Genomic DNA, 27135 nt, shown 5'->3' on the forward strand with positions numbered 1-27135 from the left:
CCAGATTAAAAGAGACTAGAGACATGACAACTGAATACAACATGTGATCTTGGATTTTCTTTGACTGTGAAGGGCATTATTGAGGGATTTGCCAAAATCTATAAACAAAGTCTGTAGATTAAAAAAATAAAAAAAGGAATGGTACTTTTCTGATTTTCACAGTTATAGTGTGGATATTTAAAATGATATTCTTTTTGGGGAAATACACACGGAAGTATTTAGCAGTTTAAAAAATGCTGACGGCTTTCCACTTAAAATCAGATTAAAATTCGAACTATTATGAAATCCGATTCCATATTCACCTCTGATTTCATTTCCTGTCACTCTCCCCCGCTTAAGGCCATACTGACCTGACAGTTCCTATAATAAGCCAAGCTTACACTGAGAGAACAATCCCAAATTTCAATTTAAGTATCACCCATTCGGAAAGTCATTCCTTAAGTAACAGGTTTAAAGTTCAAACTTCCATTCTCTCTCTCTTTTTTTTACCAAAAGGTGCAACTATTTGCCTATTTACTCTGTTGCCTGTTTCTTCCCATTGAGTGTAAAGGATGAGGTGCTGTCTCTTTCATCGTTTCATCAGCAGGGTGTAACTTGAGTACTTGGGACATAGAGTTCAACAAATAATATTTAATCAAGCTTATCCTTAATTTTACTAGAGTTATACAAAGGGTACTAATCCTGTAAAATTCCGACCTAAGCCCAGAGGTGATACCCTTAGAATGCAAGAATGCAACTTTCTTCCTTCTTGTTAGAATAGGTGGATGATAGGGTTGCCTCAATATATTGGGTTAGAATCAGGCCGCCAATGGTGGAGGGAGACCTCTCCCTTACCGTTTTCTCTGGCCTTTTTAAGAGTATAAGAACATCTCTCCGTTTTGCTTTAAAAAAAAAAAATAAGGAAGCGAAAGAGAAGGATAAAAGATAAATAATAATTCCAGGAAAAGGACTGGCGCAGCTTCTCAAGCAACCAGAAGACAGAACCAATCTACGAACCCAAACCGAAGACGAAACAACCAGGAGCCTACCTAACCCCGGTGAGATTGCTTTTGTACATGCGCGTTACTCGCCAGGTGAATTTCCCCCTCCCCCCTCCCCTTTTCCCACAATCCTCTGTTCCGTGGACCAACGCTCCAGGAACGAGCTACAGAAAAGGCTATTGGTTGGAAGAATAGTCAATAAGAGAGCTTGTTACTAGTCTCTTGCTGTGGTGCTGGGGGAATCGCTTTAGGCCTGAAGCTGTAAGAGTCCCAGTGATTTTAGCACTATGAGCTCAATCGGCACCGGGGTAAGTTCTTTGTTTCTCTGTGTGATAGTCTAAGGATTAGCGTAGAAGGGAACGCTGACAGACCGCGGTGGGTGCGCGGACTCGGGGTCCTCTGGGACTGCCTGGGGGCAGGTGGGCAGCTTCCAGTTGTGCGGTGCCGGGAGGTCTAGGCCCGCGCCTGCGGTGACCGTGACTTGACGCTTCTCAGCTCAGGTGTAGCGGGCTTGGCCGCGCAGCAGTGAGATTTGGAGCCGCTCTAGGTTGCTGAGTCACTTTCTTTAGCCACTTAGGGAAACCGAAAGTGGAAACTCGTGAGGCCTGAAATGGTGTGTGTGCACGCGCTGTGAAGGACTTGGGCAACAATTAAGCTCTTGAGCACCACTGAGGCAAGGCGGCTCGAGAGTCCAAAGTTTGTGACTCCGCTTTCCAAGAACCTCTCCCCCACTTCCGCACCCTTGCAGTTCCTGGGGTGCTTCTGACTCCCGGGGATTCTCTGCCTTAGTTTCGAGGGTACCGATGGACCTCTCTTTATGAGTCCCTGGAACCTTCTGAGAACTGATAAGGAAAATAGTCAAAAAAGCGGAATCTGAAGAATCTTTAACATTTTTCCGTTGTCCCAGCTTTTCTTGTAGAGAAATAACAGCAGTGTGAGGTCTCAGTACCGTAAGCGTTAAATGATTAGCTACGGACTTAACCGCTTCTTTGAACAGACTGTCCAGGATTTTGGAGTTAGATTTGTTAACTTGTTCGGCCTACTAACTTTCCTTTGTTAAACGTACTGCATATATACAATCTTCGGCTTGCTCCTTTTATGTATTTCCCCATATAGAAAACATAGTGTTTAGAAATATTTATTGATTGGTTCCACTAGAGGCATTGGGTAATGGGTTTCTCAGTTCATCTACTCCCATTGTGCATAAGATTTTGATTCTCACCATTAGGCCCAAATACTGGTTTTCCAAGTTGGATAATAGGCGATTTATACTAAGGTTGTCATCCCGTTTTTGGATTAGTTGATGCTCAGTAATGCATGTTGTAGCAAATTGACTTTGCAACTACATTAATATTACCCTAGATTAATAGTATTCTGAAGGGTTCTACAAACCTTTTAAAAATATTTGATAATATAAATAGGTGAGAAATTTTGAGTATTACGGTGGTAAAGATCTTCGTTTAGCAGACCAACAGACCAATTACCCTAGATTAATAGTGTTCTGAAAGGTTCTACAAACCCTTTAAAAATGTTTGATAATATAAATAGGTGAGATGTTTTGGTATTAAGCTGGTAGAGTTAAAGATCTTTCTTTAACAGACCAACAAGCTGAGAGGCAGGAAGCACCACTATTGAAGATTTAATGCCTGTCTTGTCCCAAGAACTCCAGATGCGAAGACCTGTCTTGACATTTCTCTCCACTTGTTTGATAGGCATTTCAAATGACACGTCCAGAGTAGATCTCTGGGTTTTCTTCTTCCGTTGCCATTTTGCATCTCCTACAATTTACATTTCAGTGAATGGTTCAATTTTAGTCGCTTAAATGAAAAAAAAAAAAATCTATGATGCACTTCTGAGTTCTTTTTTACTGTATTCCTAAAGCCAATCCATTAGCAAGGTTTTTTTGACTGCGCCCTCAAAGGATAACACCTTCCATGTCTTTCTCTCTGGTCTAAGACACTCCGTTGACTATATTTCCAGTTGACTCCAGAATTACACACTTAAACATTCTACCATGTCTCAAGTGTATAAAGCCAAATTCATCAATACCCTATCTCTGCTTCCACTTTTGTTTTCTCTGTAATTCATTTACCAGATGAACAGCATTTAAAAAAAAAATTAGAACCTCTTCCCCTCACCCCACCCAAACTCCAATGACTTTCTATTGCATTTAGAATAAAATTTAAACTTCCTGCTCCAGCCTAAAATAAAAGACTTAGCATAACTTGGCCCTTATATGCCTCTAATATAGTTTACTCTTCTGTTTACCATTTATGGTGCTCAAGATTCAGTGGCATTATTTCCTTTTTCTTAATTTTGCTCCTCTTATTTCTACCCTGAGGTCTTTTATGCCAGATGCCAGGACACTCCTCCATATTCTAAATGAGTAGTTACTTGTCTTTTAGGTCTGGCTCAGCTTAAATAACATAAATATAATTTCCGTAGCAATGTCTTCCCTGATCAGGTAGTCTGTGGTATTCCCTGAGACCATAAGTTCACTTTGTCTTACTTTTCATTGTAGAACCTTTTATCTCCAGCACCTGAATCTGTTTGAGGTCTGATTTGAAAATGAAGGACTTTAAGAATGAGCAGTCTTTGTATTTTCTCATAGTGACTGACATTTAATAGATGCTTATTAAATATCTGAATGCTAAATGATGTATCCAAGCTCCTTTAATTCATTACTGCAACAGCTATGAGAAGCTGTGGTGCTAAAGAGAAGCCAGTGTTGTTTCTACCTTGGTAATTTTTTCAGAAATGAGCCATGTTCTGTGTGGGAAAAGTTCTGACTTTACCCAGGACTTCTGTTCATTGCTTGTCAATAGCAGAAATCTAAAGTGTGTAACTTTCTCTTAGCTGCTGTTCCTGCTCTGACATGCTTTCCCTTTCTCTTCAAAGCAAAATCTTCACTGAGATTGAACACACATTTCTGATGTGTAAGCCATTTAGGAAAAAATTGTTATTACTACCAAAGGTGCATCCTTCTAAGCTTGTTATTGCCTTTTCCTTGTAGTATGATCTGTCAGCTTCAACATTCTCTCCGGATGGAAGAGTTTTTCAAGTTGAATATGCTATGAAGGCTGTGGAAAATAGTAGGTAAGAAACAATGTTTTACTTGAAATTAGTGTGTTTTAGCCAGATATTAAATGTCTCCTTCTCTTTGTTTTTGGTAATTAGGCTTTGTTATGTTACTTTGGCACAAATAATACATGTCCTAAAATAATCTCAATTTATTAGTCATTTCCAGATTTCTCTTTAGGCCAGCTCTTTCCATGTGACTATATTTCCAGTTGACTCCAGAATTACACACTTAAACATTCTACCATGTCTCAAGTGTATAAAGCCAAATTCATCAACATCTTTGCTAGCCCCTTTTCCCTTTTTCAGATTCTTGACTTATATCGTTGGTTTCCTTGGCCAATAGGTTTGTAACTTTATTGTCTAATCTTTTATTTCCTTGTGTTTTCATTGCCCTGTGCAGTTGGTCACATGATCATCTCAGCAGGGATATTTTTTATTTTTCTCTTCTGCTGCCATACTCCAAAAGGTGTAGGACCACCAAGATATTTTCCTGTTGGGTTACTTCCTTCACTCTTTTTTTTTTGGTCTTAAACAATAATCTTTATTTTTACACAAAGCGTACAAAATGAAGTAGTTCCTTAAAGGGTGACTTGGAGCTAGAAAATCCACCCTGAGTGTGAAAGTGTTAGTGTTAGTCTCTCAGTCGTGTCCTACTCTTTGCAACCCCGTGGACTGTAACCCACCAGGCTCCTCTGTCCATGGGGTTTCCCAGACAAGAATATTGCAGTGGGTTACCTACCATTTTTTTCTCCACAATCTGTCTTCACTAAAATGACCACTATAATATCTTAGTTGAATTACTGGCTTGTTGACAAATTCTGAGTCTTATATTGAAGAATTTTTATAATCAATTATATGATCATTTAAAAAAAATCACTTCTAATTGAATAGTCTGCCAAGACAGGTTTCATTCTTAATTTTTTTATTGAAGTATAGTTGATTTATAATGTAGTTTCAAGTGTATAGCACAGTGATTGAGTTATACATGTATCTATATAATATATATAAGTAATCATTGTACTTTTGAATATAAAGCAGCTTTGGTATGAGATAAAAGATTTAAAAAATCTTCTTTCATGTCATTCAGATCTCTTGAAAAATTTTTTCTTAGGGCTACTAAATAAGCTGTGTTGATGTTTGAGCTCAATGTTTTGAATGTAATGAAAAGTTGCATAGTAGGAAAATGTTTTGAGAATATTAGAAAAGCCCATGTGTGGATGTAGTTTTCTCACTTTCTACTAATACCTTCAATATTCAATTATGGAATTTTCATGAGGTTATAGATAGTAACTGGTCTTTGCATGTGCTGGCACATAGCCCTCTGTGTGTGCATACTAAGTTGCCTCAGTTGTGTCCGATTCTTTGTGATCCTATGGACTGTAGCCCGCCAGGCTCCTCTGTCCATGGGATTTTCCAGGCAAGAATATTGGGAGTGGGTGGCCATGCTGTTCTCCAGGGGGATCTTCCTGACCCAGGGATTGAACTCGAGTCTCTTAGATCTCCTGCATTGGCAGGCAGTTCTTTACCACTAGTACCACCTGGGAAGCCTCATAGCCCTCAGTAGATACTGAATAAATATATGTTCATTTTTTGGTGCCATTTTCTTGGTGGTAGAAAGAAGATGTATAGATTTCTAATGGTTTATGAAATAGTATTTTAAAATTTTTGAACAAAAATACATTTTGAGTCTTCTTATGGGGTTTGTTAGTGAAGCTAGTTGATTTTGTGTTTAAATGTTGTATTTTTATAGATGTAAGTACTTACAAACTGTCAGTATCTGATAATACAGTAGAAGTGAGGCTGTTAAGAATTTTAGGTTGAACTGTATTTGTCATTGTGTACAAGGCCTGAAAGAGTTCAAAAGAGAGTCAAATTCAAGAAGAGTTGACATTTTTTCCCCTGTTGATAAAAGAAGATAGGCTCTTTGGCCAATGAGTTGGAGAAAGATTGAGGAAGTTTATTGTTTTTCTTTTCCTCCTTTGTGTCTTTGCATTTTCATTGGTGTAAAAAAACTGGTGGGAGATGTCTTGACTAAGAAGAACTGGAGATACATTTTGAAACCATCGGTAACTGAGAAAACTGAGATTAGCTGTGAGGTTTGTGTATTTTAGCAATTTGTTTTCTATAAATTATTTCTAAATATGACTTTAAACAGTTATATTTAATTTTGGGAAGGTCATGTGAACAGTTTCATTTAAGCAAACTTAAATATAATTTTAAAAACTGGAAACATTAAAAATGAATATTTTTTTACATAAAGAAAAACTACTTGGAAAGTTCCTTTTTTAAAGGGACCTATGTCACCTGATATGATAGAATATTGGATGAGGATCAGAAGATGTGAATTTTCCTGCTAACTGCTGCCAAATGGTAATAATATATAAGGTTCCAGTATTCAGTCCCCTGAATGTCACTTTTTTGTCTGTAAAACTGGGATGCGGACATCTAATCTAACTGCTTCCCATACCTTACCAGAAAAATGAAATTGGAAAATTTTTAAGTGTTTTGTGAGCTTGAAAAAGTGAATGTGAAAGTTGCTCAGTTGTGTCCGACTCTTTGCAACCCCATGGACTATACTGTCCATGGAATTCTCCAGGCCAAATACTAGAGTGGGTAGCCGTTCCCTAAGTGGAAAATAGAAAAATTAGATGTGAATCTTCTTAAGAGTGAGACATATAGACTGATGAAAACATTTAACCAAATAATTTTAAATAAGATTCTATGCCTGCATTGAAAGGAGATAAATTATTTTTTAGTTTATCATTATTTTTGCTATTTAGTTGGAGTGTAGTTTAGTGGCTTTACAATGTTGTGTTGGTTTCTGCTATACTGCAAAGTGAATCAGCCACATGTATACATATATCCTCTCTTCTTTGGATTTCCTTCCTATTTAGGTCATCACAGAGCCCCGAGTAGAGTTTTTTGGGCTGTACAATTTGCTCTCATTAGTTATCTATTTTATTCTTCAGTTCAGTTCAGTCGCTCAGTCATGTCTGACTCTTTGCGACCCCATGAACCACAGCACGCTAGGCCTCCTTGTCCATCACCAACTCCAGAGTCCACCCATACTCATGTCCATTGAGTCGGTGATGCCATCCAACCATGTCATTCGCTGTCGTCCCCTTCTCCTGCCTTCAGTCTTTCCCAACATCAGGGTCTTTTCAAATGAGTCAGCTCTTTGCATCAGGTGGCCAAAATATTGGAGTTTCAGCTTCAACATCCGTCCTTCCAATGAACACCCAAAACTGATTTCCTTTAGAATGACTAGTTGGATCTCCTTGCAGTGCAAGGGACTTTCAAGAGTCTTCTCCAACACCACAGTTCAAAAGCATCAATTCTTAAGCGCTCAGCTTTCTTTATAGTCCAACTCTCACATCCATACATGACTACTGGAAAAACCATAGCCTTGACTAGACGGACCTTTGTTGGCAAAGTAATGTCTCTGCTTTTTTAATATGCTGTCTAGGTTGGTCATAACTTTCCTTTCAAGGAGTAAGCGTCTTTTAATTTCATGGCTGCAGTCACCATCTGCAGTGATTTTGGAGCCCCCAAAAATAAAGTCTGACAGTTTCCACTGTTCCCCCATCTATTTGCCATGAAGTGATGGGACCAGATGCCATGATCTTCGTTTTATGAATGTTGAGCTTTAAGCCAACTTTTTCACTCTCCACTTTCACTTTCATCAAGAGGCTCTTTAGTTCTTCTTCACTTTTTGCCATAAGGGTGGTGTCATCTCCATATCTGAGGTTATTGATATTTCTCCCGGCAATCTTGATTCCAGCTTGTGCTTCCTCCAGCCTGGCATATCTCATGATGTACTCTGCATATAAGTTAAATAAGCAGGGTGACAACATACAGCCTTGATGTACTCCTTTCCTGGAACCAGTCTGTTGTTCCATGTCCAGTTCTAACTGTTGTTTCCTGACCTGCATACAGGTTTCTCAAGAGGCAGGTCAGGTGGTCTGGTATTCCCATCTCTTTCAGAATTTTCCACAGTTTATTGTGATCCACACAGTCAAAGGCTTTGGCATAGTCAACAAAGCAGAAATAAATGTTTTTCTGAAACTCTGTTGCTTCTTAGTAGTGTACATAGGTAAATCCTAATCCACCACATTTCCCCCTTTCCCCTCTTGATATCCATATATTTGTACTCCATATTTGAGTCCCTATTTTTGCTTTGCAGGTAAATTCATCTATACTATTTTTCTAGCTTTTCATGGACGGAGGGGCCTGGTGGGCTGCAGTCCATGGGGTTGCTAGGAGTCGGACACGACTGAGCGACTTCACTTTATTTTTTCACTTTCATGCATTGGAGAAGGAAATGGCAACCCATTCCAGTGTTCTTGCCTGGAGAATCCCAGGGACGTGGGAGCCTGGTGGGCTGCCGTCTGTGGGGTTGCACAGAGTTGGACACGACTGAAGTGACTTAGCAGCAGCAGCAGCAGCTTTCACTAGAAAACATTATATGTATGCATTAATATATGATAACTTGTTTTTCTCTTTCTGACTTACTTCACTCTGTGTGACAATCTCTAGATCCATCTATGTGTCTGCAAATGGCACAATTTCATTCCTATTTATGGCTAAGTGATATTCCATTGTATGTATGTATATACCACATTTTCTTTTTCCATTCCTCTGTTGATGGACATTTAGGTTACTTCCATGTCCTTTCTATTGTAAATAGTGCTGCCGTGAACATTGGAGTGCATGTATCTTTTTGAATTATGATTTTCTTTAGGTATATGCCCAGGAGTGGGATTGCTTAGTCATATGGTAGTTACATTTTTAGTTTTTTAAGGCACGTCTATACTATTCTTCTTAGTGGCTATACCAGTTTACATTCCTATCAACAGTGTAGGAGGGTTCCCTTTCCTCCACACCTTCTCCAGCATTTACTGTTTGTGGAATTTTTGTTGATGGCCATTCTGACTGGTGTGAGGTGATATGTCATTGTAGTTTTGATTTGCATTTATTTAATAACTAATGATGAACATTTTTTCATGTGTTTGTTGGCCATCTTTATGTCTCCTTTGGAGAAATTTCTATTTAGCTCTTATGCCCATTTTTTGGTTGGGTTTGTTTTTTGATATTGAGCTGCACGAGTGTTTGTATATTTTTGAGATTAATCCGTTGTCATTGCTTCCTTTGCAGATTATTTTCTCCCATTCTGAGAGTTGTCTTTTCATCTTGTTTATGGTTTCCTTTGCTGTGTAAAAGCTTTTAAGCTTCATTAGGACCCATTTGTTATTTTTGTCTTTATTTTCATTATTTATTATTATTTTTTGGCCGCATCTGTACAGCATGTGAGATCTTAGTTCCCCAACCAGGAATCAAACCTGTGTGCCCTGAAGTGTAAGTGGGAAGTCTTAACCACTTGACCACCAGGAAGTCCTAGAGATAAATTCTTTCAAAGAAAGAAATTCAATCTTGGGGATTTAAAAGTTAAATATTTTTGAGTACCTGTTTAGTTAGGGACAGGAACTACCAAAACAAATAATTAAGAACATATAAAAGGATACTTAAAACACTATTAAAGAAAACCTATATATGATGATCATAACTATTTTATAAAAGGATGCCCCTAGAAGGTAATATGCAAAAGAAAAAAAGGAGTTAAATTTTAATTTTTCGGTTTATCCTCATTGAGGGGACAAGATATGAAAGGAAGATTGTGCAACATAATTGTGAGGCTAGATTGTTTAGAACAAAAATGTACACAAAATTGTGGTCTTAGGACATCCTTATACTTGAAAAAAAATCATTAGAACCTTGACGAGTATTTAATTAAGTAGGCTCTTAGGTTCTATAAGTATTTACCATAATGCTCACCCCAAAGAGCATTTATTTATGCAGGTTATTGGTTCATCAGTATTTACTGTATTAGAAATTAAAACCAAAAAATAAAAAATACTTCTAAATTTATTTAAGTAACAGTGATAAAATTGCATGTTAACAAATAATTACATTAACATTTAAGTATTATTAAAATACTTAAGTAACAATATTTTTAATGAAAATTACTTTTCCAAAGTATGGAAAAAAAGTGTGGTGAAAGGAGTTGCGTTGTTTTACATTCTTGAAAATCTCAGTGATGAATTGAATCTTGATAAAAGGCAGCATCTCATAGTTGCTGCTGGTTCAGTACGTTGTAACTTTTGTTGAAGTTTGTGCAACAAATCAGGCTTCATATACATACATAGTTGGAAAAGAGAGGAGTCATTTAATAACCTTATGCATGTTTATACTGTACCATACTGGACAAATTTTAGTTTCGTAAAGGTTAGTTGCAGTGTGGAGTCTGAAAACATAATAATGAACCGTTCGTACTATTATTAAAGTGTATTGCACTGTCTTGTACTTTGCATGTTTTATCCATGCATGATTTGTAACATTGTATGTTGGTCATTTGGAAAATATTGGTTCACTGAGTTATAACAAACCTTCTAAAGTAGACATATTTCATTATAAACTGTTAGAAACATCACATTTTTTAATATCACCACCAATATGTTTTCCAAAACCCCAGTTTGTGTTTGAAAACTCAGATTTTCTCACTGGCAAGAAAATACTCTTTTGTTTTCCTTGAAGTGACAGGCTCGTTTTGTTCATTTTAGAGGAGAGTCTGCCACATACCTAAGTGGAAATAACCATAGTTACTATTCTTTGATGGTAAAAACAGATGTTCCATGAAGTTTATCAGTGCTTTTTCCTGTAGGCAACCATCATATTTTGATGTGCAGCAGAACAACTTTGGCTAACTTGCTTTTTGTTAGGATAATAAAAAGACAGATACTTAAGGATTAATGTCTAATAAAATTAACTACAACTTTATCAGGGACATTCTTAACTAAAAATGTTTAAAAAAACTGAGCATAGCAATAAAGAATACAATGAGTGGTATTTACTGCTACCGTTTATTGTCAGCCAGTATCATTGGTGCAAACATCCACACAATGGAGAAAGTCAAATGATGTTTCTGTATTTTTATAAAAATAATTTTGACCTGACAAATGACACTTTGAGAACTTTTGGTTTAGGGAAAAGGACATTTTAGATTCTGAAAAATGAGGAAGATGAGAAATTGTAATAACTGGGAAAGGCTGTCTGAGACTATTCAAGTAAACTTGTGAAAGTTTGTGGAATTTATTTAAATGTGCTGTGGTGAGCAGGAAGTGTATTCTGGTACCCAGGATAACTTCAATAAAGACTTGAAAGCAAAAATGGTGTTTGAGGGACGACAATGAGGTTGAATTCAGTACAGCACAGAATTTATAATATGAAATTGAATTAGCTAGATGGGCTTTGCAGATTCTTGGGAGTTAGGAAATTTGGACCAAGGAATTTAAACTTGAAAAGGTACCTGAAGTGTGGGGGAAGGAGTGTCTGAAATTCTTTACAAAATTTGTGCATGTGGCTCAATTCATTTTTCTGGTTGTTTCTGATAGAATTCTCTTTGTTAAAAGAATTAGAAGATTTAAAGTAATTGTTTTTTCTTGAAATGGTGGTATATAATTTCTCCACATTTTAATTGTTTTTTTGGTCAATTTTGTTTTAAACAGTTGAACAGAATGTTTATTCTTTTACACTTACTGTAAGCAACACATTGTTAATGCAGAAAAAGCAAAAGGAGGGAAAATAATTATAATCTTCCCACCCAGATTAGAAACTGTTAACTTTTTATTTTGTATGTAGCCTATCATTTATATGCATGTTATGTACCATTTTTAATGGACATGACTAGTCAGCATTTGTCATAAGAGAGCCAGCATATGCTAGATACTGTGCCACTTGTTACGCATTTTGTTAGCATCTTTTTTCATTTGTGTATTATTATCTTTCCTTGTCATGATACGAAATTTTGTTTCTTTTGGTCACATGATTATTTGTATGGATCTAATTCATCACACTTTAGGATGTTTGCCCTTTCTAGTTTTCAAATGTATTTGCTTTAAAAACTTGATATATTCTAAGAAACAGATTTGCCCGTTTTTTGTTTTTTTAACCTGAGTTTACAAAGTTTCCTTTATTTTCAGTTAAAAAAATTGATTTTTTTTCTACTTGTTTCAGTACAGCTATTGGAATCAGATGTAAAGACGGCGTTGTCTTTGGGGTAGAAAAATTAGTCCTGTCTAAACTTTATGAAGAAGGTTCCAACAAACGACTTTTTAATGTTGATCGACATGTTGGAATGGTAAGGTCACATTTAAAAATGTTCCTTTTTGCCTTGTCCAGTTTCTTGTGATGTAATTAATTGGACTATATAAAAATGTAATTATAAGAACCTATTTATTACTTTAGCATTGAGGCAAAAACAGATCAGAGAGCAGCCATAGAAATAATCAGAAAGACTGGTTTGTGAGCAGTTCACTGTCTAAAAGAAAGGTGCATGCGTGCATGCTCAGTTGCTCAGTCATGTCCAACTCTTTGTGACTCCATGGACTGTAGCCCACCACGCTCTTCTGCCCATGGAATTTTCCAGGAAGAATACTGGTAGCATTCTTATAACCCAATTGGAGATACATACGAAAAACCAAGTTGAAAAAAATGAGGAGGGGAGAGGAGTGAGAAGCTTGGGTAAAAAATCTTGGCAGCATAGATCACCAATCAAGGCACATGCTTGAGAGGCAATAAGTCTTTAGTTTTTTGTATCCTTTCTGGGGATAACTGTCACACTGAAGATGTTATCAGAAAGAGAATACCTTTATAGTAAGGTGGAGTATCAGGAAAGGATGTCTGACGAAAGGAAAAGTGAGCACATCCTTTTTAGTAGCTTCATAAGCATCACTATATTTATTTCATGCAGCTGACATAAATAGATTACTGAGGTATACTGAAGTCATCCTATATAAATATCAGACTTTATTCAGTAAGTATAACAGTCTGGAAAAAAGAAAAAAGTGATTTTTAACCCTGCTTTCTGAAAAGTCAAGGAAGAAAAGGGAATACATACTCTGTTTGCTAGGTACTATGCCAGAAGTTCTTTACATAAATTATCTCATGTAATCTTGACAAACCAGTGAAAGTAATATTAATCCCATTTTTACAGATGAGGAAACACTCAGCTGGTAACGAAATGTGCTGGGATTCGTATTTGAGTCTCCATGGTCTGTGTGTTACTCTAGAGCCCATTCTTCAGGGTGAGATTCTGTAGGATCCACTCATTCTGCTGAAGTATTGGTAGCTTTGTCATTAGTATTTCTAAATAAGATGTGTTACACACAACACAGAAAGGACGAGCAAAATATAACCAGTAATCTATAAAGCTACAGATGCGTTTTTTTCCTTCAATTATTTTTCTGAATCTGTTTTCTCTCCTGAACAAATTTATTACTGCCAATGAAACTGGTATGTTTTCCTGAAACTTGGCCCGATTGCAACCTAACTGATAGAAGGGAATTAGTGAATTCTGCTTTCTTTTACTTATTAAAAAAGATAGCTTTCGGTAGGTGTATTTTGAAAAAAATCATATATGCTTATAGGTAGTTCAGTGGTGGAAAGATTTTCCTAGAATTTTCAAATTTGTCCCATTTGTTATTAAAAACTGATGGCATTCCTTGCAACTGGAAATTGGCAAAACATTAGACATTGAAGAAGGTTGGAGAAAAAAAGGATTGATAGTCTGTCTCCACAATTGTCATCTTCAAGTGATTTGACAAATTATTAAACTTTACAGTGAGTTTTATCCAAAGCAATGGAAGATTATTTAAATCATGAAAATCACTACCTGGGTTACTCTAAACTCCAGTTTCCTCACCTGCAAAACTATGGTGGTAATAGTGCCTGTCCTCATGTGTAATTATGTAAAATGCTTAGCATGTTATGAGTGGATCAATAATGGATTAAGGATTTTCATAATCATTACTATTACTAGGTAGCAGTAGAAGAAAAGGCTATTAAAATTTTTGATAACATTTATTCTGAAAATCTTATGTCAGTGGTTTCCAGTACTTGTAACTGTTTCAACATTTCTGTTCTCATGGCTTCCCTAGACCAAAAGAAATACCCAGTGGTTCTGTGTATTATATATGTAGGTCTAAATAACTAGTTATGTTCTAAAAACTTAGTAGCTATAAAAACAAAACCTCACCATATGACAGTAAAATAAAAATGTTTTTATTTTCAAACAACTACAACTACTGTGTACTCTGCAGTTTCTTAAAGTTTGGAATTGGATTAGATGCTGTGCCTCACCCGACCCTGCTTCGTTTCACAATGATTTTTGCAGTGCTTATTTTCTATCATGGCAGCCCCAGCTTCTCAGTGATCCGATGGCATTGAAGGCAATGTGGAATGATCTGATGTTGAAACTGAACTACTTCAATATGTGTTTCCCCCAAAACTGAAAACACCCCACAACTCTGAGTTTACTGTAGTTCCCTGGGATATCTCAGTGTGTGGTTTGGTAATTGCAGTTCTAAGCCACTAAATTTGTGGTTTGTCATGTTTTGGTTTGGCATTACAATTTATTAGTACACCGAAAAAGAAAGGATTTGGTTTGAGGTTACGCCTTTTAAATAAAAACTTTTAATAACTTTTTAAACATAGAATGGCTTTAAATTAAAAACCAGTTCTAACCAAAACCCATGTTTTTTTTCTTCTTTGTGGTTGTTTTAGTCTTTATAATGAAGTGGGAAATAGGGAGACATGGAGTTTTTTTTAATGTGGTCATTTGACAAAAGAATGAAGTCACAGTTAGGAAATTTCCAAATTGTTATCCCATACTCAAGCATCGAAATTCCAGAATGCCTTGCAAAGATGGTGGTTTAGTCATGAAGTTGTGTCTGATTCTTGCAAAGACCTTTAAGCCAAACTAATTTATTCTAATGATGATGCTTGTTAAAAATATCAAGTAAGCCTATCATAGTCACATACTTTTCCTTCATTTGTGATAGGAATGTTAATTGGTACTTTTTTTTTTTTTCCAGGCAGTAGCAGGTTTATTGGCAGACGCTCGTTCTTTAGCAGACATTGCAAGAGAAGAGGCTTCCAACTTTAGATCTAACTTTGGATATAACATTCCACTAAAAGTAAGTTGATAACAGTTGAGCCTCTGGAACAGCAAGAGAAGAGTCTTAATAAACTCTTCTGTTTTACCCCCCACAGCATCTTGCAGACAGAGTGGCCATGTATGTACACGCGTATACACTCTACAGTGCTGTTAGACCTTTTGGCTGCAGGTATGAAATTTAGTGAGATATTCAGTGATATCTGTACTACAGTTACCTGTTTTCCCAGCATCTTATTAGCCTTTTATACCCTTAAGAAATGAACTTTCATCAGGAAGTACTTGAACTTTATTGTATCTATGTGAGATGATGGATATTACCTAAACCTGTGGTAATCATTGCATTTCACAGTGCATATAAATCAAACCTTTATGCTGTATACCTTAATGTAGTGATGCATGTCAATTATTTATTAATAAAACTTGGGGGGGGGGATTCTCTGAAATTAGATCCAGACATTTTCAGGAAGTTGCAAACTGATTTTATTAAAATTTTTTTAAAAATTTTATTTTTGGGTCTTTGTTGTTGTGCAGGCTTTTCTCTAGTTGTGGAGAGCAGGGGCTACTCTCTAGTTGTGGTGCGTGGGCTTCTCATTGTGGTGGCTTCTCTTGTTGTGGAGCACAGGCTATATGGTGCATGGCCTTCCATAGTTGTGGCTCCTGGGCTCTAGAGCACAGGTTCCATAGTTGTGGTCATGGGCTCATCTGCAGTATGTGAGATGTTCCCAGATAAGGGATCGAACCTGTGTCTCCTGCACTGGTAGGCAGACTCTTCACCACTGAGCCACCAGGGAAGCCCCGCAAACTGATTTTAAATAGAGTTCATTTGTTGTTGTTACGTAGTCAACTGTACTGACATCTCAGTTTTTTCATTAGTTTCCGTCTTATCTTCTGTCAGCAACAGGTAAAATGCTCTTAATGGGAATTGGTTGTTATGGTATTCTGCACATGAAGTAGTAATATAAGATGAGGCTGGTTTCTATTTATAATTTCAAAAAAATCAGTAATTCATATGATTGTTCAGTACCCTAATTTTAATTTTGTTGCACATAAAAAATGCATTGAATCAATTTGGGTTACTGCAGAAAAGAAACTGGAGGAATATTCGGGAATAGCCAAGAAAGAATGAAGGGTGGAACACGAGTTTGAGGTAGCTTCAGTGTGTTCATAGCAAGCATTTTGTTCCCTTGACTTTTTCATGTTTATGCCTTTAGCTCTTGGGCCCTCATATTATGTCTGTCTATCAGTACTCCTTTCCCTGCCGTGCTATCCTTGCAGGAAAGGTTGATTAGAAAGTTTAATACTAAACCAAGGCACATGAATTTTGAACAGTTTCAAGTATATACTAGTTTTTATCCAAACTATATTATCAAAGTGCTTACTGTCAGTTACATGGGTATTAGTCAATGTTTATCTTAGAAAGTAAATTGCATTTTTATCACTGTACTTTTTAATACTTTTCTGGTATTAAGAACCACGGTTTAAAATTATTACTTTTGTGCAGTTTCATGTTAGGGTCTTACAGTGTGAATGACGGTGCACAGCTCTACATGATTGACCCATCGGGTGTTTCATATGTGAGTTAATTTTGAATCTTCTGAAATTCTATTCCAGTTTAATGGTCTCTCACTTAAATCATATAGATTATATGATGTTTCTTTAATATTCATTTAACATTTTCTTATTTAACATTAATAACAAGAACCTTATGGGTGTGAGACAAAGCGAAGATTTGTGACTTTTTTTTTGGACTGTGCCACATGGCATGAGGGATTTTAGTGAACTGACTAGGGATTGAACTTGTGCCCTGTGTGTTAGGAGCGTGCATTCTTAACCACTAGACCACCAGAGAAGTCCCAGATTTGTGGCTTTTAATATGCTACTATAGAAACTGCATGGTTTAGTCGCTGAGTCATGTCCAACTCTTGTGACCCCAAGGACTGTAGCCTGCCAGGCTCCCCTGTCCCTGGGATTCTCCAGGCAGGAATACTGGAGTGGGTTGCCATGTAGAAAGTGCATAGTCAACATAAAATTTTGAATATGTGCTATTTTATTACCATAAATATTAGCAGTGTCTTTAAAATGAATATAATGCCCTCCCTTTTGAAGTCTTTTGGTTTTTTTGATGATGTTTTGGGTTTTTGTTTCGTTTTTCTGGTTGCACCACATGGCTTGTGGGATCTTAAGTTTCCCGAACAGGGTTCAACCAGGGATCTAACCCAGGTCCGTGACAGTGAAAGCCTGTGTCCTAACTGTTGAACTGCCAGGGAATTCCCCAGTACAAAGGATTTTAAGTGGGATTTCTTGGATCTTTCTCTAATAATCTTTTCTTAAAGTGTCTTCTGAGATTTTAATGGTTTTTATACTCATTAACAAAATTAAGCCTCTTTAGGTTTTGTCATTACATACAAGTATAGTTATACAAGTATGAATGGGCATACTTAATTTAAAGAAAAACCTTTACAATATAAATTAGAGAATTCCCTGGTGGTCCATGGGTTAGGACTCCATGTTCTCACTGCCTGCTGGTTGGGAAACTGAAAATTCCCCACGCTGCACTGGTGCTGCCAAAAACTGTGTATATACATTCAGAAAAACTGTGTATATATACATTCAGAAAAACTGTGTATATATACATTCAGAAAAACTGTGTATATATACATTCAGAAAAACTGTGTATATATACATTCAGAAAAACTGTGTATATATACATTCAGAAAAACTGTGTATATATACATTCAGAAAAACTGTGTATATATACATTCAGAAGGCTTAGAGAGTTTAACTCGTAGGGATTCTTTCTTTCTCTCCAAAGTCATTTCAGTTCATAAAGCTAATTTCTTTTCTATTTCTAGCCTCAGATATACCTCTAGCTCACGGTCTCTGTGTGTGTGTGTAAAATGATAGAATTTGTTTTCCTTTGGATATTTCTTGAAAATAATCCAGGTTATTCTATACTTAAGTTTGATATTTTAAACTTTTTGAGTCCCTTGTTATTATTCATTTTAGTAAATGTCTTTTTACTGTATTTCTCCATATGTGCTTTTGAATGTCATTTAGCATCCTTTTATTAATCTTTAAATAGAAACAGTAGTCATTAATAACTTATGATAGTATATTTAATAATACTTTTTGTTGTTGTCGTGTGTTCTTTTTAAATAGGGTTATTGGGGCTGTGCCATTGGCAAAGCCAGGCAGGCTGCAAAGACAGAAATTGAAAAGCTTCAGGTAATAATTTTTATTGTTTAAAATTCTGCTATACCATTATTCTCATGTGATTCTGCTATACCATTATTCTCATGTGGTTAAGTTTCATCACCACAGACTAAAGCTTTTAGTCCAAGTGTGGTCTGCCATTTTGAGTCAAGCTTTCTGAAGCTGCTAGATTAGTTGAGCAGGAAAGCTGGCAGCATATTATCTTTAGAGTTGTGTCATGGGTCCTTTTATGATTTTTATGGCTGTCTAATCTTAAAAAAAAACAATTTCATATAATTTCACAAAATCCTTGAGACCCATTCACCGAACCCTGTGCCCCTTAGGTTGAGAACTTTGGTCTTTTACTGTATTATTTCTTTCAACTAGGAAACAGCTTTTGTCTGAAGTCTTACACATTAAAGTCTGCGCTCCTTTGCTTCTCTTTCCTTTGTTCCCAACATCTATTAGTGTGGAAAAAGTTCCTTAAAAATTTGCTGGCTTTCCTTTTACCTATAAATTGATCAACTTGACATTGAAATAGTACCCACCAACTCTTCACTGCTTATCAGAAACTTCCTTACAAGACAAGCATATGATTTAGCAGTATTTTGGTAAATTACAGTGACAAAAATTTCTTGTACATTTAATGTTAATGCTATACTGGAACCTTGCTCAACTAATTCACTTATTCAGCTTTTTTAATGCTAGCCTTTTAGTGCTTGGAATTTAACACCAAGACCTGTAAAAGCCTAATTTATGTTTGGCATTTTAGGATTGATAAAATTGACAAAAGGACCTTAGAGATCACTTAGCCCAAGTCCAACCCTCGGTTAAAACACACTGGCTAGAGTCAGACTATTGCTTACAAACAATCCAAGACCTTTTAACTCTTAGACCAGTGGTCTTTTCTGTCATATATTCTTTCTACTAGGGCTTATAGGATATTGAGTGTAGTTCATTGTGCTATACAGTAGGACCTTGTTGTTTATCCATTCTATATATTTAATAGCTTACATCTGCTAACCCCAACGTCCTGCTCCATCCCTCCACTAGCCCCCTTCTCCCTTCTCCTTTGCAACTACAACTCTGTTGTCCGAGAGCCTGGTTTTGTTTCATAATTAAGTTCATTTGTGTCATATATTAGATTCCACATACTTGTTTTTCTCTTTCTGACTTGACTTTGTATGATAATCCCTAGTTGCGATGCTTTTTAAAGTTTTATTGGAACATAGCCATATTCAGTTGCTGGCTGCTTTTGCTCTAGTATAACAGTGGAGTTTAGTAGTTGGAATGGAGACTGAAAACCTTATCCCTATGATGAAAGTCTAAAATATTTACTACTTGGCCCTTTAACAGAGTTTGCCAGCCCCTGCTCTCAATCATTACTCTGGTCTGCTTTTCTACTTGTGTTCTGTTTACCAAGAATATAATTTTATAAAGTAAATTTTACCAACATATGTAAAAATGTATTTGACATTTAAGATGTATCGCTTCAAGTTTAAGTTTACCTTTGTATGTTACAATTAATCTACTAAATATAGAACTTAACTTGTAAGGGCAAAAATATGAATATCAGTATTTTCCTTTTCTTCACCCCCAATTTGCCATGAAAAAATTTAATCAAATTCAATCAGAAAAAATACCATAATGGGGAGGGAGGAGGGAGGAGGGTTCAGGATGGGGAACACATGTATACCTGTGGCGGATTCATTTTGATATTTGGCAAAACTAATACAATTATGTAAAGTTTAAAAATAAAATAAAATTAAAAAAAAAAAAGAAAAAATACCATAAAATAAACATCTCTGTCTAGATTGAACAGTTGTTGCTTTCCAATATTTTTCCTATTTCTATCAGCTGGGGCAGCAAGATTTGTAAATATTAAAAAAATACAAAAAATAAAATATTAATAAGCCCAATTTAGATATGCAGTAGTTAAACTACCTCAAGTTTGGATTGCTGTATAACTGTTCATTATTTTTTCACTATTTTTCATCCTCCACATATTCAGAATATGAACACCAGGTTTGCACACTTAAAAAAAATTTTGTCAAATGTGTTCAGAAACACATATACTTAAGACAATTTCTGTACTGGTTACTTGCAGTACCTTTAGTATAACAGACTTTTCTGCCGGGCATCTAAAGGCTATTTTTCTGCCTTGATTTCCGTATGTTCACTTTTGCAGTTCATTTATCTTCCTTATAATCAAATCAGATAAATCTGTGTTCTAAGACTCCACTCAGATCTTGGTTCTTCAGAGCTTTCCCTGACATTTTGCAGTTTTGTCCTGAACAGTTTCACGAGGAATAATTTATCCCTGTTTATCTAGCATATAGAAGTATTTGGGAGAAGGCAATGGCACCCCACTGTAGTACTCTTGCCTGGAAAATCCCATGGATGGAGGAGCTTGGAAGGCTGCAATCCATGGGGTCGCTGAGGGTCTGGCACGACTGAGCAACTTCACTTTCACTTTTCACTTTCCTGCATTGGAGAAGGAAATGGCTACCCACTCCAGTGTTCTTGCCTGGAGAATCCCAGGGTCAGCGGAACCTGGTGGTCTGCCATCTATGGGGTCACACAGAGTCGGACACGACTGAAGTGACTTAGCAGCAACAGCAGAGTATTTGTGGTTTGTTTGCTTTTTATTATCCTGAATTCACTATAAAGAAAAAAAACATTTCTTGGTACTCTTTTTAAGTGTCAGGGTCTGCCTGTGAATAAATTCATAAAGGAGTCTAGATTTTTATTAACTTTAATATATTTCACAAAATTATTGGTGCCCAAGGCTTTTTTTGCATAATCATTAAAAAACATTAAACAATAAAAAACTTGAGTTCTGGTCTTTTTGAATTTCAGGTTATTTTCCTTGGTTTTATATTTAAGAATCTTATTTCAAGAGCAAACTGATAAAAGTTGCGAAAAGAATCTGAAAAGTTACACAAGTGGAAAGTGTTCTTCCTTTGACTCATAACATAATGAATATATATTTTATTTTCTGTAGATGAAAGAAATGACTTGCCGTGATGTTGTTAAAGAAGTTGCAAAAATGTAAGTTGAAATTTTCATTAGTATTGACAAATATTTCACTTGACCTTACCTTATACATTAATCCTAAGAGGCTGTTTTGTTTGGAAATTAGTTATTGCATTAATTTTAAGAAGGTGAATCCAACATTCTGAGAGGCTTCATTTTAAGTGACAGTGAATAGGATGGGAAAAAATAGCTTTTGATAAAATACACTTCTGTTCCATTGACAGAATTCAAGATTTGGAGGATATGGTGAACCTCTAGAGACTTCATTTGCTAGCTCCCGACTTAAATCTCACAAGTCCCAATAATATTAACCTTAGCTTACAACTTTAAGGTCTACAGCTGAAGTTCTTACAACAAGATGAATAGAGAAGTATTTCAGAACATCTAGAAATAGCTTAAGAAAGCCTGAAGTAGTTTATGTTACAGATACCTAGGGTAGAAAGCTGTGTAACAGTAGTAAGCAACAACAGTGCCAGTAAAATCTCAGTGACCATGCTTCAAAATACATTATTTTTTTAGATCAAAGAATGCAGGCATTTAGTATTTCAAAACATCTAATAAAATGCTGGTTTTATAGTCAGCTTTTCAGAGTTAAAGAGTAATAAACGTAATATTTCAGAGAATTCATAACACCTCTGTTCCACATTAGAACTATGTCGTCATGGTCAAGTCAGCAGGTTTTACATCTAATAATACATGCAAGGGGAAAAAAAGTCCAGGAGGGTCTATCATCTGATGATAAACCTATTATTTGAATGATACTCTTAATCTCTGTACTGATAGTTACAACAAAATATTAAAATCACAAGTGTTTTATAATTTTATACCAATCTACCACTCCTGCTACTGACACCCTCCTCCCTCTCTGCCTTTTTACCATAAGACCCTTGCCCTTTCTTGTGAAGGGGAATCCATTCCATTCTGTGATTGTCATTTATTAATAATGACAATCTAGAGGACACTGGCAACTAACATATAATAGAACTAATAAAAAGTAAATAATCATTGAATTGTGCAACAGTTTTCTTCCTTCATCAAGAACTCGTCTGGGTATCAGTTGTTACAACAGCTTTTATTTTTATATTGTTCTGTGTAGGAAAGCCATCCTTTCATCCTTTAATAAAATGAAGCACTATGCATCTTTTAGTTCTGGAAAGTTTAAGATACTTTCTTATGTTACAGCTGTTACAGCAAGGCTTTAGGAATATCCTCCAAATTACTTTTGCTACTTTGTTGTGGGAGGTGGTAAACTATAAAATAAAAAAAAAGCTTTGCTGATACTTGTTTTTACTTTTACTTTTTAAAAATAATTTTATTTTTGGCTGTGCTGGGTCTTTGTTGCTGCTCAGGCTTTTCTCTTGTTGTGCACAGGCTCCTCATTGTGGCCTGGTAGCTTCAGCAGTTGCAACTCCCAGGCTCTTAAGAGCACAGGTTCAGTAGTTGGGGCCCATAGTACAGTTGCTCTGCAGCAAGTGGGATCTTCTGGGATCAGGGATCAAACCCGTCTGCTGCATTGGCAGGCAGATTCTTTACCACTGAGTCACGAGGGAAGCCTTGTTTGTACTTCTACTTTTAATATTGTGTGACACTGCTTCCTTGTTTGCTGCAGTTTGTCTTGTACTGTTTAAAGGCCAGGTTTAGGGACATCCAGAATAGTAAAGGGGTTTAAAAATATTCCTGCCAAGAAAGTGCAGAATGAAGACTAATTGTAAACTAATAAATTGGTTTTTGTTTAAAAATCAGTTAATGAATGGAAAATACTGAATATCCTGGAAAGGCACAGATAATACCTTTCTCCCATTTGAATCTTCCTTATGAGACATCTTAGTTCTGTCTCTGAAAGAATGTATCAAAGTAAACAGCTTGGGTTGTATAAAGGTGGAAGGTATAGTGAATCCTTTGTAGTGTTTAATTTTTTATCAGTCCTAGTTAATTTTCATAATATAGACTATACTGTGTGTATAATTTTATAAATCCTTATATTAGGAAGGGGTGTTGATTTGCTGAGTGGGTGCATGAACTATGTTTGTAGACGGCCAAATGTTAATTTCTTCTTTCTGTTCTAGAATTTACATAGTACACGATGAAGTTAAGGATAAAGCTTTTGAACTAGAGCTCAGCTGGGTTGGTGAAAGTAAGTGATTACTCTGTACTTATTTGCTCTCAAGAGTCATGTGTACCAAGCCTAATTTACTACAGGTGCCATTTTTTTTTTCAATCTTAAAAAAAAATTAGTAATGGCCTGTACCCATAGAAAAGTACACAAATAACAAACAGCATGGATACATTAGTGTAAATGCTAATTTGGTCAACAAGTAGACCAGCCTGCCAAATTACCCTTCAGTTTTCAGTTCAGTAACTTCAGTCGTGTCTGACTCTTTGCGACCCCATGAACCGCAGCACATCAGGCCTCCCTGTCCATCACCAACTCCCCAAGTCCACCCAAACACATGTCTGTTGTGTCAGTGATGCCATACAACCGTCTGATCCTCTGTCGTCCCCTTCTTCTCCTGCCCTCAATCTTTCCCAACATCAGGGTCTTTTCAAATGAGTCAGCTCTTCGCATCAGGTGGCCAAAGTACTGGAGTTTCAGCTGCAACATCAGTTCTTCTAACGAACATCCAGGACTGATCTCCTTTAGGGTGGACTGGTTGGATCTCCTTGCAGTCCAAGGGACTCTCAAGAGTCTTGTCCAACACCCTAGTTCAAAAGCATCAATTCTTCTGCGCTCAGCTTTCTTTATAGTCCACTCTCACATCCATACATGACTACTGGAAAAACCATAGCCTTGACTAGATGGACCTTTGTTGGCAAAGTAATGTCTCTGCTTTTTAATATGCTGTCTAGGTTGGTCATAACTTTCCTTCCAAGGAGTAAGCATCTTTTAATTTCACGGCTGCAGTCACCATCTGCAGTGATTTTGGAGCCCCAAAAAATAAAAGTCAGCCACAGTTTCCCCATCTTTTGCCATGAAGTGATGGAACCAGATGCCATGATGTTCGTTTTCTGAATGTTGAGCTTTAAGCCAACTTTTTCACTCTCCTCTTTTCACTTTCATCAAGAGGCTCTTTAGTTATTCTTACCTTTTTGCCATAAGGGTGCTGTCATCTGCATATCTGAGGTTATTGATATTTCTCCCGGCAATCTTGATTCCAGCTTGTGCTTTTTCCAGCCTAGCATTTCTCATGATGTACTCTGCATATAAGTTAAATAAGCAGGGTGACAATATACAGCCTTGACATACTCTTTTCCCAATTTGGAACCAGTCTATTGTTCCATGTCCAGTTCTGACTGTTCCTTCCTTACCTGCATACAGGTTTCTCAAGAGGCAGGTCAGGTGGTCAGGTATTCCCATCTCTTTTCAGAATTTTCTGCCGTTTCTTGTGATCCACACAGTCAAAGGCTTTGGCATTGTCAATAAAGCAGAAATAGATGTTTTTCTGGAACTGTCTTGCTTTTTTGATGATCCAGCGGATGTTGGCCATTTGATTTCTGGTTCCTCTGCCTTTTCTAAAACCAGCTATCTGGAAGTTCACAGTTCACGTATTGCTGAAGCCTGGCTTGGAGAATTTTGAGCATTAGTTTTACTAGCATGTGAAATGAGTGCAATTGTGTGGTAGTTTGAACATTCTTTGTTCAAATCCCAAAGCATTGCCTTTCTTTGGGATTGGAATGAAAACTAACCTTTTCCAGTCCTGTGGCCACTGCTGAGTTTTCCAAATTTGCTGACATATTGAGTGCAGCACTTTCACAGCATCGTATTTTAGAATTTAAATAGCTCAACCCTTAGGCCTCTATTAAGTCAACAACCCTTACCTTCTCCACAAAGGTAAGCACTGTCTTGAATTTCAGTAGACAACTGGGCCCTTTCCAGTGTTTACGGAAAGGAATAATGCAGCTGTGGATGTCCTTTACATCTACTGTGGCATGCATATGTAGTATCATTTTAGAAATATATGTTAAGAGTGGAATTGCTGGATTATGAAATAAGCATTCATTCAATTGCAGTATTGGCTGCAATGTGTTCTGCTTTTCTAATACAAACAAAGCTAGAATAAATTTAGGAGGTACTGATGGAAAAATTCTGCTTAATAAGAGACTATATAAAGTTGTGAGTAGTTTACTTTGAAACATCCATTGCATACAGAATTATTGGGAAGTAACCTTTTTCTATTAAGGCAACCACAGGGCTTCAGGGACAGATTTTAAAATCTAATCGTGCTGTGAATAAATTGTTCAGTCGCTAACTCATGAATCTTTGCAACCCCATGGACTGCAGTATACTAGGCTTGTCTGTTCTCCACTATCTCCTAGAATTTGCTCAAATTCGTGTCCATTGAGTTAGTGATGCTGTGTAACCATTTCATCCTCTGCTGCCCTCTTTTCTGTTTGCTTTCAACCTTTCCTAGCATTAGGTCTTTTCCATGTCATTGGCTCTTCACATCAGATGGCCAGAGTATTGGAGCTTTGGCTTTAGCATCAGTCCTTCCAATGAATATTCAGGGTTGATTTCCTTTAGGATTGAATGGTTTGATTTCTTTGCAGTCCAAAGGACTCTCAAAAGTCTTCTCCAGCACAATTCAAAAGCATCATCAGTTCTTTGGCACTCAGCCTTCTTTATGGTCCACCTGTAACATCGGCACTACTACTGGAAAAACCATAGCATAATTTCTTTATTGTAAGTGCTTATGTAGGGGAAGCAAAAAGATGAAGTCAAAGAACCTGGTATTACCTATGGATTGGCTAGACTGTTTAGTCTTTTCAAATCACAGTGATTCTCATTTTTAATTCATTTATATATATGGCTTAATTTACAGTAACTAATGGAAGACATGAAATAGTTCCTAAAGATATAAGGGAAGAGGCAGAGAAATATGCCAAGGTAAGCCATAGCATGAAAACAGCTCAGGGTAAAAGCATCATGGAAATATGTTGAATTCTATTAAATAACACTTCTGAATTGAGCTGAACTAAAAGCAACTTTCTAGGTTATCCTCAATGGGGATAAAGTTGCCCTGGTTCCAAAAAAACTTTTTTGTGCATGTGAAAATGGCAAGGTTTTTTGAGAACATTTAATGCTTTCATACTGTGTGTATCCTATCAAGAATATTGTCATGGATAGAGCAGGATGTACTTAAGACATTCAAGTAAAATGTAACATTCTAAACCAGTGTTCCAGTTTACTTATAAGAATTTTGAATGACAGGCACTTAGATTCAGGTTGTTATAGCAGTGCTAAAAATTGATTTTAAACACTGTTTTTCTCTTACCAGGAATCTTTGAAGGAAGAAGATGAATCAGATGATGATAACATGTAACATTTACTTGTATATTAAATTTCTAATACAGTCCCATGTAACTATTTAGCCCCTTGGATTATTACTTACCAATTTTCATTAAATTTTTGTCTTATAACGATTCAAGTTTGGTTAATATTTGCCTGACAAAACTGGTGGGGGTAATTGAGCACTTGTTTATTCAGCATTAAGATGTAGCTTTATGCCTGTTGTAAAATTCCTTAGTTAAAATACTGTAGACAGAGGCTTTGGAATCAGATTAATTTAAAACCCATCGCTCATCTGTATCATATCCTGCTGGACTGTCATGTTTTGCATCTACCAGCTTCATAGGTAATTTATGCCACAGCTCATTTTGTGTTTAGTGAAGTAATTGTTGGTTAACAGCCACTGTTAACCTTTAGAATTTTATTTTTATTTTGAGGAGTGGATTTAAGGATTCGCAAAGTCCCTGTTGTGTCACTTAAAAAATTTCTTGATCTGTAAGTTCAAATTTAAAAAGCCAAAATTTTATGCTTAAAAACAGAATGCATATGTA

The 27135-nt window shown here is 36.4% G+C and overlaps 1 protein-coding gene across 1 annotated transcript; it reads left to right on the forward strand.

Moving 5' to 3' along the window:
- Positions 1-1129: 1129 nt before the first annotated feature.
- On the forward strand, positions 1130-26718 carry PSMA3 (proteasome 20S subunit alpha 3). Its single transcript, XM_055538190.1, has 11 exons — positions 1130-1288; positions 3994-4076; positions 12132-12255; positions 14990-15091; positions 15168-15241; positions 16574-16646; positions 18232-18297; positions 21269-21315; positions 23367-23434; positions 26118-26182; positions 26574-26718. The coding sequence occupies exons 1-11, from the start codon at positions 1268-1270 to the stop codon at positions 26616-26618; spliced, it is 768 nt and encodes a 255-aa protein (XP_055394165.1). The 5' UTR covers positions 1130-1267; the 3' UTR covers positions 26619-26718.
- The last annotated feature ends 417 nt before the right edge of the window (positions 26719-27135 follow it).

Source organism: Bubalus kerabau, chromosome 10 (assembly GCF_029407905.1).
Source record: "Bubalus kerabau isolate K-KA32 ecotype Philippines breed swamp buffalo chromosome 10, PCC_UOA_SB_1v2, whole genome shotgun sequence".
In the NCBI taxonomy this organism is placed as follows: Eukaryota; Metazoa; Chordata; class Mammalia; order Artiodactyla; family Bovidae; genus Bubalus; species Bubalus kerabau.